This window comes from Rhea americana, unplaced genomic scaffold, assembly GCF_003343005.1.
Source record: "Rhea americana isolate MKP2758 unplaced genomic scaffold, rheAme1 scaffold_186, whole genome shotgun sequence".
In the NCBI taxonomy this organism is placed as follows: domain Eukaryota; kingdom Metazoa; phylum Chordata; class Aves; order Rheiformes; family Rheidae; genus Rhea; species Rhea americana.
Window position 1 is genome coordinate 1,412,216 of NW_028185994.1, and position 12,515 is coordinate 1,424,730.

General features: G+C 37.3%; 1 protein-coding gene across 2 annotated transcripts in view; it reads left to right on the forward strand.

Annotated features, from left to right (window-relative positions):
• The window catches only part of ZCCHC7 (zinc finger CCHC-type containing 7), a 116,391-nt gene that overhangs the window by 67,700 nt on the left and 36,176 nt on the right, over positions 1 to 12,515 (forward strand). For both annotated transcript variants that reach the window (XM_085302121.1, XM_085302122.1), the window contains one exon: positions 11,341 to 11,384. In XM_085302121.1, the coding sequence (XP_085158247.1) occupies positions 11,341 to 11,384 (44 nt within the window). The remainder of the gene's footprint in view (positions 1 to 11,340; positions 11,385 to 12,515) is intronic.

Consider the following 12,515-nt stretch of genomic DNA (forward strand, 5'->3'; position numbering starts at 1 on the left):
GTTGCCTTACAATTGTACTTTTTAGTATGGATAGTACATGTTTCTGCAGAACTCCATGTTTCCTATTACAAACAAAATAACAGAATAATGATATTGAGAAGACGACCATCATAGTTTTTTCATCAAGAAAAAGATGCCTTTGTGTCATACTGAACAAAATATACTGAAAAAATAAGACTGCATTTAAAGAAGAATACTGTGTTCTTGTGAGCTGCTTGCTGTATTCCTGATGCCTGCATGATGAAGATCTTTCATGAGTGTGACATTCAGGAGAGCCAATTCAATCTTGATGCATGCTGTAGGAAACATAAAGAAGATGGTGAGAAGACCTTTCAGTCTCTTCCGTGTTTGTTATAGATTCCTTCAGAAGTGGACTAAAGATCTGCCTGGACCTTAATGAGGTCATAAAAAAAGTTTTCTTCTCGAAAACTAACTGTATGATTTTATGCATCATCAAATGCATAAGCGCTCTGTTACTACTCAATTTTAAGAATGCTATATTACTAGATCATTTCTCAGCTCTTCAAAGGCAAATGTGTCTGCCTAGGATGCATATAATCCTCTGTCGTGGCAAATGGGAAGAGTTCTTCAGATATCCCTTTTGGTCTGTAAGAAATCCATTGAAGTGACTTTAATTATTGCTTCTAAATTGCAGAATATTGATTCTCAGTATGAATATTTTTCAAGAGCTCCTGCAGATATTTCCTGTTCTGTCTTTATTATTGTCTTTATAGGAAGATCAAAAAGAGGAAACTGGATATCACCTGTTCCAAGTCTCTGTATTAGCATTATTCCAGACTTCAGTTCTGCACTCAGAATAATGTGGTTTTTGCATCCATCCAGATTCTTCAGGGCTCTTCTAAGCTCCGAATAAAAAACAGTGTAAATATGTCTTTGTTGTTGTCTACTCCAGTTTAATTTTGAACTGCTCTTAATTGCGTTTGAGCACCGAACTAACTTTGATACTTGTAAACCTTTTTGGTAGTGTTACACTTAAGCACAGGTCTTCTAGGATTCGTCCTTCCAACTGTACCTCTTTAAGTGTTGTTGAAAGTTTTCCTTATACATATTTGTGAAACTAATGTTTGACGTGGTGTAACCGTAATATTTCAAAAATATGAGAAGTTACAGCCACAGTAAAACTGTGCTTAGATTAACAATCTATAAGTTGCTTCTTACCAGTAGTAGAAGTTCCAAGCCAGAATCAAGCCACTATGCATAGCACTTGTTAAATTTTTTTCTCTGGAGATATGTTAGTCACAGCAGAGTTTGTTTGAATGCTCCGAGGAAAAGAATTTGAAAGCAACCAGAAGTACCTTAAAGAGTTATTCCAGGTTGAAGTATCTTGACCACACTGGATCTACAGTTGTCCTGTGGAGACCCCTCTGATTATTCTTTCTGTCTTCTTAGAGTGAGTCTTCCTCCACTTAAGTATGTTGGAAGTCTTCCTCCACTTAAGTATGTTGGAAACTATTCTGATGTTAAGTGTGCGAAGGAATTGGAGGATCATTACATCTGGAATGATTGAACTCATCTTTGCCAGAGGGACAGGTTATCAGCATAAAATAAAGTTCAACCTAAATTCCAGCCCCTGCCCACAGTTTGACAACTGTCCTGTGTTGAACTATGATTTTTGGACTATATGGGCAGAACTGGAGATAAGTAATGGCCCAAGTTAAGCTTGACAAATTTTAGATATTCAAAATCGGTAATTTAATTCTATCTTTTATCCTAATAACAGCATCAAGAGAGCTGTGCTGTGTTGTAGGATACAGCTGGCTTTTAAATATCTGTTTTTACGTTACGATTTCAGCTGAAGCATAAATGAATCATTTTCAAGGAGCTTTGAACCTGTATTCCTCTTTACTTCTGAGAGAAGCGAAGTGTTGTTACCACATCTCTTACACTTGTTGTTTTAGGGACATGACTTTACCACATCGGATGTGACATGCCTGAACAGAACAAGATTGCATGGTCTTTGCGCCCCCCCCTTCAATATTTGTATCCCCATTATTCTGTATTGAGGCAAAAAGATGAGGTATGTTGCTGAAATAAACTCCTAGGCTGCAATTGTAATTTTCCTATTAAAATTATATATATTGGAGAAAGGAACCAGTACTGCACTTCAGACTTCAGTCTTAACGATTAATTGCATACCATTTTAGCTAACTGTAAGAAAGAATCTGCACAAATCGTCAAAATGATCTGTGGGTATTGGTTCAGTATGGATTGTGATAGTTAATAATGGAAACTACAGGAGATACCACTTCATTTTCAAGGACTGAATAATAAATGATACCAACGCTGATTATGACAGTTCTTTGATTCTAATGTGATTATTCCAACAGTACATGTAGCTTCTCCACAGGATAAAAAAGTCTTCTAAGCTCAGAATCTGACAGGCATTCAGTGCTGCTCTACAGAGGCCAGCAATAAAGTATCTGTGGTCTTTTCATTTAATAATCAACAAAAAAGAATCATAGAATCARTAAGGTTGGAAGGGACCTCTGGAGATCATCTAGTCCAACCCCCCTGCTCAGGAGGGTCACCTAGAGCATGTCAGACAGGGTTGCATCCAGGTGGGCCGTGAATATTTCCAGAGAAGGAGACTCCACAACCTCTCTGGGCAACCTGTGCCAGTGCTCTGTCACTCTCACAGTGAAGAAATTTCTACTCACGGTCAGGCTGAACTTCCAGTGGTTCAGTTTTTGCCCATTGCCTCTTGTCCTGTCACATGGGACAACTGAAAAGAGTTTGTCCTCGTCCCCTTGACACCCTCCCTTCAGGTACTTGTACACATTGATCAGATCCCCCCTCAGTCTTCTCTTCCCCAGGCTGAACAGGTCCAGCTCTCACAGCCGTTCCTCATAGGGCAGATGCTCCAGACCTCTGATCATCTTCATAGCCCTATGCTGGACTCTCTCCAGTAGCTCCGTGTCTCTCTAGTCCTGGGGAGCCCACAACTGGACACAGTACTCGAGATGAGGCCTCCCCAGGGCTGAGTAGAGGGACAGGATCACCTCCCTCGACCTGCTGGCAACACTCTTCCCAAGGCACCCCAGSAGACCATTGGCCTTCCTGGCCACAARGGCACCTTGCTGACTCACGGTCAACTTGTTGTCCACCAGCACTCCCATGTCCTTCTCTGCAGAGCTGCTCTCCAGGTCAGTCCCCAGCTTGTACTGGTGCCTAGGGTGATTTCTCCCTAGGTGCAGAACTCTGTTGAACCTCAGGAGGTTCCTSTCCACCCAGCTCTCCAGCCTGTCCAGGTCTCTCTGAATGGCAGCACAGTCCTCTGGTGTATCAGCCACTCCTCCCAGCTTGGTAGCATCAGCAAACTTACTGAGGAGGCACTCTGTCCCCTTGTCCAGTTGAACAGGATGGGACCCAGTACTGAGCCTTGGGGGACGCCACTAGCCACAGGCCACCAACTAGACTCCACGCCACTGTTGACAACCCTCTGAGCTCTGCCTTTCAGCCAGTTCTCAATCCACCTCACTGTCCACTCGTCTAACCCACACTTCCTGAGCTTCTCTAGGAGGATATTATGGGAGACAGTGTTGAAAGCCTTGCTGCAGTCGAGGTACACAACATCCACTGCTCTCCCCTCATCTCCCCAACCAGTCATTCCATCACAGAAGGCTCCCAGAGTTGTTAAACATGATTTCCCCTTGGTAAATCCATGCTGACTACTCCTGATCACCTTCTTTTCCTCCATATGCCTGGAGATGACATCCAGAAATTCAGTTCCGTCTTGATTCTAAGACTGGAGTTTGTCCATGGAATAGGTTAGAGTTATTTCAGGAAGAAAAAAATCTAATTCTAGTGAAAATGTCTCAAAGAATCAGTAACAGACTTTTTAATTGGCACAAATACTTTACTCCAGAAATAGAATGATTTCAGATAATAGCTCTTTGAGTGTAAGAATGATCATTGCACATGCTAGTTAGAAATAAAAATCAAAATATTTTATACAAGAAGGAATGCAGTGAAAATACTGCTTCACACAAGCTATAGTCARTAAATCTCATTTGTTTCTAGGCACTTGTAGCTGAAGGTCCTTCCATTCAACCATCTGCATAAGCTATTCATTCAGTCTTATGTTCCAAGGAGCATGAGTGGATGTATATTCAACATTTGTCAGCTACTTTTTTTTAGATTGGATACTGAATAGTGATGCRTTAATGATGCCTTTACCGTTACATAGGGAATTAGTCCAATTTCACTGGAGAAAAGGGGATCTTGCTGGAAAATATTACAGAATATATTTTTTTCCTTTTATCTACAGTTCAGCAGAACTACTCATCCCCAAACCACACACACTTACCGAGTTTGGAGAGGAAAAATAAAATGAGAGTATGTGGTCATAATTTTAAAGGAATTTTAATCATTTCAGAATCTTCTGCCATGTGCATCGTTCTGTGGTATTGATATTTTTAGAAATCTAATCATCAGCCACCTGGTGGTAAAATCCTGTGCTATAGAGCATTGTATTTTTTTAAAAAAATCGTAGTTATAGAGATAATTTCAAAACTGTAGACTTCAAAAATTAACTATTGTCTTCTTAGATGTATGAATAATCTAATAGATTCCTTTGAAAATAATAATTGATTCCCTTCAACTATCCATCAGTTTCATTTGTCTCTGTAACCTAAAGATTATGGTTGACAGTGTTGAGAATTAAACTGTATTCCCTATGGTCATTTTAGCTGAATTATCAGACAAAAGTACTCAACTCTCAACCACAAATTCTCTCTTACACTTCCCACAACAACAGAAAGTCCAACTGCCTGCTTATCCAGCTGCCAAAACTTTGCATGTCCTCCATGACTGCTTCTTTGATGAATTTATATATCATCATTAAAAAAAAAAAAAAAAACTCTTACATAATGACAGTCACTTAAAATATGCAAATAGCTTTGATAATGCTAAAGTAGATCATAGGCAATCCGCTCTTGGGATTCTGTTTATCTCATTAGAAATTTAAATATCACTTTGATTGAAGCTAAAGTGATGGATGCTTTCTAGTCTTACCTGCTGGGACCTTGACCTGTATTGCCCAAGCTCTGGATGTAATCAACCATATGAAGTTTTATTTATTCTTTTTAAAGTAACATTCACTTTGATACCAAAGTGAATATTACAGGCTTGTTGCCAAATGAATGAGACTAGAAAATGAAAATCATTATCCCTATTTTGAAGTTATAGTTTTACTTGAAGAAAGTTTTTTATTAATAACTTACAGAGAGCAGTCTAAGGCCATTGCTGCCATTAAGCTATCCTAAACTTTCCTTTATTTCATGACTTTTTTTTAATTTTGTCTGTTTATGCATTTTTTCATATATAATTTTGAATTAGCATTTATCATTATTCTCTTCATCAAGAATTGTTGGCATCCCAAAAGTATTTAAGGAAACTTAATCACATACTTTAAAAGGCTTTCTCTTCCAAAAAAACTGTTATTCTTTTTCCAGTCATGTGGGAAAGTCAAAAAATGAATTCTTGACATAGTCTGTTAGAACAATAGATTTGTATTCAGTCTTCTGCTTTCTAAATCAGAAATCAAAGTAAAGGCAACTGAATTTCTAAATTATATGTTATACCTTATTCTCCAGTGGGAATAAACTGTTCGTGTTTGTGTCCTTTTCTGTGTTTAACTTTGACTGCTATAAAACACTAGGAAGAATAGTCCAGCAGCTGAGCTACTTATTTTTTTTAATCTATTCATTTTACACTTTCCAGACAGATTTTTCCCCGGGGTGAAACAAAGGTTAACTGAAATTTTCTCTGTTGTGTACCTGAACGAATCAGCAGTTTGAGAAGGAAATCCCATTGATGGGCAAAGAGAGTGACAGGCTCTATTTAAAGAATTCCCCCGACTGTGTGGTAGACCAACCATGCCATGAATGTAACTGTTCCTGTGGTCCTCATACTTGTACTCACCAAAAAGAGAGAAAAAACTACTTTGTTCTGCAAATGTTTTGTTAAGCTTTTAAAATCATGAGCCACTGAGTTTTGTGAATTAACATTGCTAGCAGTGGTTAAGTCTAAAGGAAGTAGTATTTACCACAGGACACAAAAAACAGATTAAAAATTATGCTTATTTACGTAATAGAAATACACACTGTATATTTGTATTTCAGCATGTGCATATACACATAGTATGTATATTCCTCAAGAGTACGAATTACAGATTTATTTTTTGTTTCTTTCACTGCATACATATTCCATTTACTATGTGAAATATCTTACCCATGCGTAGTCATAAGAATATATGGAGATGAGGAAAGGTGGAAAAGGGTGTAAATATGGAAGAAGGTACGTGGTTTATCGTTAGAAAAATTGTATGACAGTTATACTACACATAAAAGAAACACATAGTTGAAATGCATGTGTGTACTGGATGCCTAACGTCCGATAAAAAAGCTGGTACTACTAACACTTGGGTGATTTTTTTGTATTTTTGAATGACTGATTTAAATATCAAAGGCCAGCCTCTGTTCTTGGATTACTTACTTTTAATTCATGTATATTAAACTTCAAGACCTGTTGAAACTGCCAGCTTTATCTTTACAGTAGGCCCTAACAGTACATACTTCTTAGAGTTTATAAGTATCATGTCACAGCCCCTGTCTGTCAAGACTTTTCCTTTTTGGCAATGACAGTTAAGTCTGCTCTGATGGACAATCGCTGCTTAAGTTTGTTTAAAGTTGCATTAATAGATCTTGATTTTTCTTTCACTTATGGGGGACTATTCAGAGGTCTATTTTTTTCTTCTTTTATTCAGATATGCTCTTGGCCAATATTGATATTGTTCGAATCCACTTCTAATTTTTAATTAGTTTCAAAATGGATTTTTTCTCAGTTCTGTTATTTGTTCACTCTTTCCTTTGGCATTTTATAATGCTTTTAAAAAGCACCTTGCTGGATCAAATAAAAATGACTAAAAATATAATATTGCAGGGTTTTTTCCCACTGAAAAAAAAAATAGATTTGTCATTGTTCTTGTATGTTATATGTCAAATGAAGAGGCCAGGGTGTTTTTCCTTGCTGTGAGAAAATTCTCAGACTGGAGTTCTGTGAACAGCTTATTTCTCTGTGGGAATTTATAAGTGTCTTTTAGTACTTTGTACTAAAGAGGTACTGACATATGACATATAATCCATTGCAACAGCAGGTGTCTTCTTTTTACATAAATCACCTTTTCTAATCAAAGCAAAGTTGGGAAATCCATGAGATGTCTTAAGAAAAATAGAGCAGTTCATTGCATTTCATCTCCAAGAATGGTTCTAATTCAGGTAACTGAATGATACGTATAAGGCTTCGTGCTCTGTGGCTTCTCAGCATTGCTTAGCTGTGGTATACTGCAAAGAGTTCTCTGTGTTCAAGTGARGTTACCTTTCACCATTAGAACTGGGAGGAACGAGACATTTGTGATGTAGATCTGTGGCTGGTCTTTCAAGTGAGACACTTTAAAATCTGCTGATTGTGCAAAGAGTTACCTAGACCTCGGGGTACTCTTCTTTCAACAGGCAGTATTTTAGGGTGTTAGGGAGTTGAACTGCACTTTGGTTATATGATCTTTGGATAGAAGTGTTAAGGTTAGTTCTATTCTCGGCTCACACTTAGACCTCTGTGGCTGTAGTACAGGTAGTGTACTTCAAAAATATTGGTGTGGTTTTATATGTGTRTGTGTGTGTGTGTRTATATGTGTGTGCATACGTAGATATGTGTGTACGTATTTGTATGGGTACTTGAATGCATCTTCCTAGAAGAGAAGTACTAACTTATGGAAAACTTAGTTCCTCTGCTTCACAAAATCTGATGAAGGTTTAGCTCAGTTGGTTAGAGCGTGGTGCTGCTAATGCCAAGGTTGTGGGCCCAATCCCCATATGGGCTATACTGAGGGTTGGACTAGTTGATCTCCAGAGGTCCCTTCCAACCTTACCGTTCTACGATTCTATGAAGGGAATGCACTTCAACACTGTATTTACGTCAACATTGTACTGACTTTGCCTTGGAGAACATCACATTTTGGCACCACAATAAGGAAGTTTCGTTGTACCAATGTTGACTAAATAAACTAACTTTTGATTAGCTAACTTTGGTAATTAGCACATATTTATACTTTCATGTACTTTATGTTTGTACTTTGAAAAATTTCAGTGAAGTAAGATGGCTTTCCCATGTAGCTTAATCTACTAAAGAATACACATCTGTTCTCTAGCTAGCCTTTTCCAGCTGCCCTGGCTATTTCTTCCACCTTGCAGATCTCCGTCTGGTCTTCAAATGGTCAACAATTTTCTTCTTCCCTCCTGATGCCCACAAATATCTTTGCCCCCATCATCAGGTCAGAGGGATCACTAATTCATGAGTTGTAGAGCAGCACTGAGTCTGTCACCTCATCTCTGCTACTCATTCCTGCCAAGCAGCTCCTTTTCATTTCTTGCTGACTCCCACAGGTGTCCAGACAAAATGCTCATGGCCGTCTCATTTCATCTTGTTCCTGCAAGTGTCTCTGATGAATCTAAATCAGCTCTGAGGCTCTTCAGAGATGGAACATGGTTGTTTGGGTGGGAGGCAAGAAAATAGAAAAGAAACTGAGAAATCTAGTAGATTTCTAAAAATCACTGTTTTAGACTTGGAGGAGAATCTTTGGCTGCTGTCAGAGTGTGTGGAATAGGATCAGGAGACTTCTTTGGGAACTTCGCAGAGGTGGGAAAAATTGCCAGCTCTGGAGGCAGAAAGGCATGCAGACTAATGCAAATTCAATTTTCAGAGGGAGAAGTGTTTAAAATCTGTGGTCTCAAACCTGTCACCTAGGTGACTCTCTCATTGGTGCTCTGCTTCTGAATATTAAGAAATTAAAACAAAGATTATGGATGCTACAGACCAGGAAGAAGAGTATAGTACAAGGAGGTCTTCAACATGTTGGTTGGTGTTGCATCTGGAAGGCAAGCAGGGGGTGGCAGAATGACTGACAGGAGATAAAGTGGCCAGAAAGACAGATCAGAGATACTCAGAGCCAGCAAAAGGTTTGAAGTGTGTTTTGAGCAAGTTAATCAAACTAAATTGCAGCATGTAGACTGCCAGATTAAATGCTGTAGTCAGTGAGTAAAAATAGTGCAAAATCATCTGTACAGTGTCTACGCCAACGTTTTTGTTGCTGAAGCACAGCTCTTTCTACATATTTCAGTCATAAGCTTTTCTTGTAAGTAAAACAAAAGCTTTACTCATTCTGTGTCAATTGGACCTAATTTTCAGGTCACTGAGCAGATTTAATAAAGAGAGATTTTACTTTAACGTTTCATTCAGCAAAACAGCTTTTGTATTTATTTTCTGATCTAAGCAGTTCTGCTTTCTAACATTAGAAACTTTTGAATCACTGTATCCTGTCTTTCCCTTGTGAAACTGGGAATTTTGACAATAAAGAAGACAAACTTTGTACTAAAAAAGATGTGGACATGCGCAATAATTAACAGAAGTTAATTCACTGGAAATTTTGGTCTGTAGCTTGTAAACCATTTTAAGTATGTCTTGTTGTGAAACAACACATTCACAGTATTGATCRCCAGACTACAACTTTAAATTACAATATCTTTTTCTTTTTGAAGGAATTTCCTAAACAGACTTCCAAGTAAAAAATGATGTATTCAAAACTGCAGTAGGTGTATGTCTTTAGTTTTTATAACTAGACACCAAAAGGCCTTATTTTGGGGTGGTCACAATTAATTTCCACTAATGAAAATGGGCAGGATACTGTCCCTTCTATCCTCTCTGTTGGCAATCAAGCAGTCTTGAAGAAGCTGTTTCCAGCTTCTGTAACACCATCTTTTATTGAGTGATCCCATGTTATTCTGTATGGTGTTTGGATGAAGGATCCATATGATACTTTCATTTGGATTTTTGCCTTCCCAGTTGCTCTGCAACTCATGGTTTAGGTACTACACAACACTCAAAAGCACTCTGCAAATAGACCAATTAAATTATTTTTAACATCTCTATGATGCTTATTGCTATGGCATTAGTGAGTGTTTCAAATAAAAATATTTTACAGAATGTTCTGGAGAGCAGAGCATATATTATTAGCCCCACATTTTGGATGAGGAATAGCAGCAAACAAGTATTATGCTTGAAAACTCCCACTGAAAACTTATATCTAGATATTACATATTTGTTCGCTTCAGTTGAATTTATTGACTTTTTCAGAAGGAGAGGGTTACATATGACATTATAGGTGACACTAATTTAAATTTCTAGGCATCTGCCTTTTACTGAAAATGAATAGTATGATTAAAAGCAGTTGGTTAAATTCTCCCTTGTTTTTTCTTGGTGTTTATAATTCTTGAAGTTGTTTGGAATTTGTATTAGTAACACATATAGATGTTTCAGATTTGGACTGTGGAAGCAGGGTGGGACACATTGCATTAAACAGTCTTCAAACACATAGAATTTATTTATACACCAGTTGTAATACTTATTGTATAAGCAGGGTGAACACATCTGCTGATCCAGTTCTTCTTTTAATGATGAGAAAGATGCTGTAATTATACTATTGTCTTTGCACAATGAGAGAAATAAATAGTGTTGAGATTGAAAAAAGAAATTAAGTAGCTGTAGCMGCATCCATTGTAGGAAATCTTTCAGCTTATTGCCCTTTCCCCCCTTTTTTTTCTTATACTTCTACCAGTAAAAAAATCTATGTATGAGATAGTTATGATATGACAGTTGGTAATTTAGTGTGTAGTCCTTATTTATTGCACATTAGCAAATCCTGTTTTGAAAATAGTGTTACTAGCATACAGTCTTAGTTGCTGTAATTGATGCATAAACTCATTTTGGCATGCAGCAGTCAGATAGTGGTGGAGGCGTAGATTTATTTTGAATTCACAAGGAAGAAAGTTATATTTTATGCTATGTATTAACATGTTATTCCATTTGCTCCCATTTAGTTAGGCAAACTGTGAACTGAGTTGCAGGTCCTTATAAGCAAAGGCAGAGATAATTCAAAGAGTTGTAATCAGCTTTCAGGTCCCTGCATATTAATAAATTCAATCCTTGTGTGAATTTATAACTTTTCTTGGGGTGGCAGGGATGAGGGACCAGTAAAAGGAAGGTGTCAAGATTCAGCTGATAGTTGGACATGTGTTAAGGTGAATCAGATTCAGTGCCAAGAAGGTTGATAAGCTTTCCTTTACTGAAAATAGAAATAGTTTCTCTCATGTGGTACTTGCAGCRTCTAGTATCAGTTTTAATAACTGCAATAATCATTATAGTTGAATATACTGTAAAAAGTATCAATATAATTTTAATATAATTCATTGTATTTCTGTTTTTCAGGAGAAGTTGATGTGGACTGGTCCATCAGTAATAAAGACTTGGAGGTAACACAGAAAACTACATTGTTCCTTGTTTTTTTAGTTCCAGTGATCATACATAGCAAAACACTGAAATATGGATGTAGAAGACATCTTTGTACATTACTCTGCATTTCTCTGTTCTGTATTTGAGGAAAAGTTACATGAGGAAGAATTATCTTGAGACAACTGTCAATACTCCTTATTTTCAAACAAGCATAATATCTTTTTTCTTAATAGCAAGGTCATTTTTCACAGCAGCTGACCGTGGTGCCAGAAGTGGATTTTCAGATATGGAGCAGGCAGAACGAATAGATGAACTAAAAATAGTAATAGTTAGTGTAGGTGTTAACAGCAGGATGAAGAGGAAAATGGAGAAAGGATTTTGTTCTCATTTCTTTAAAAATGTCTGTGATACACAAGCAGCTGTCTGACCTAATGGACTACTGGAATATGGTCTCACTAGGAGTGAGATCTGGAAGTTATGATTTAGACAGACTTTATTTGGTGATTGGTTAATATTTCAAAAGAATAGATACCACTTGTAAGAGTAATCCTGACTTCTGTTTTTTTGGAGCTTTTTTCCTTATGATTTCATTTTATTTAACCTCTGGTTCTTTTATTAGAACAGTTAAAAAATGTTTTTTAGGCTGAAAACTGCTACTTTGCATATTTGATCCTCATTTCGGAAGCCATTCTATACCTTTGATCATCTAACTGTCCTTCTGTATTCCTTTTCTAGTTCTGCAGTACCATTTTTAAGAGAAAGATTGGGAACTTTATGTAGTATTCAAAACAAATGTGTGTGATCGATTTATACAATTGATAGCAGTATTTTTTGTATTCTTCTGTATTTCTTTCCTTTAAAGCAAAAAGTGTTTGGAATTCCTAAGTTCCTGAGCATTAACCCAACACTGGATAACATGTGTTTACTCTAATTTTTGCTAGCTCTTTTCTTGTGACCAGATTTTTCATGCTTTCCTGTATCTTCACTTCTATTTCCCCATTTGGGTCCCTCCATTCAGAGCAATATGTAGGACAGCGGTATCCATAGCCATGTTCTTTTCCTTTCCTTTCCTTTCCTTTCCTTTCCTTTCCTTTCCTTTCCTTTCCTTTCCTTTCCTTTCCTTTCCTTTCCTTTCCTTTCCTTTCCTTTCC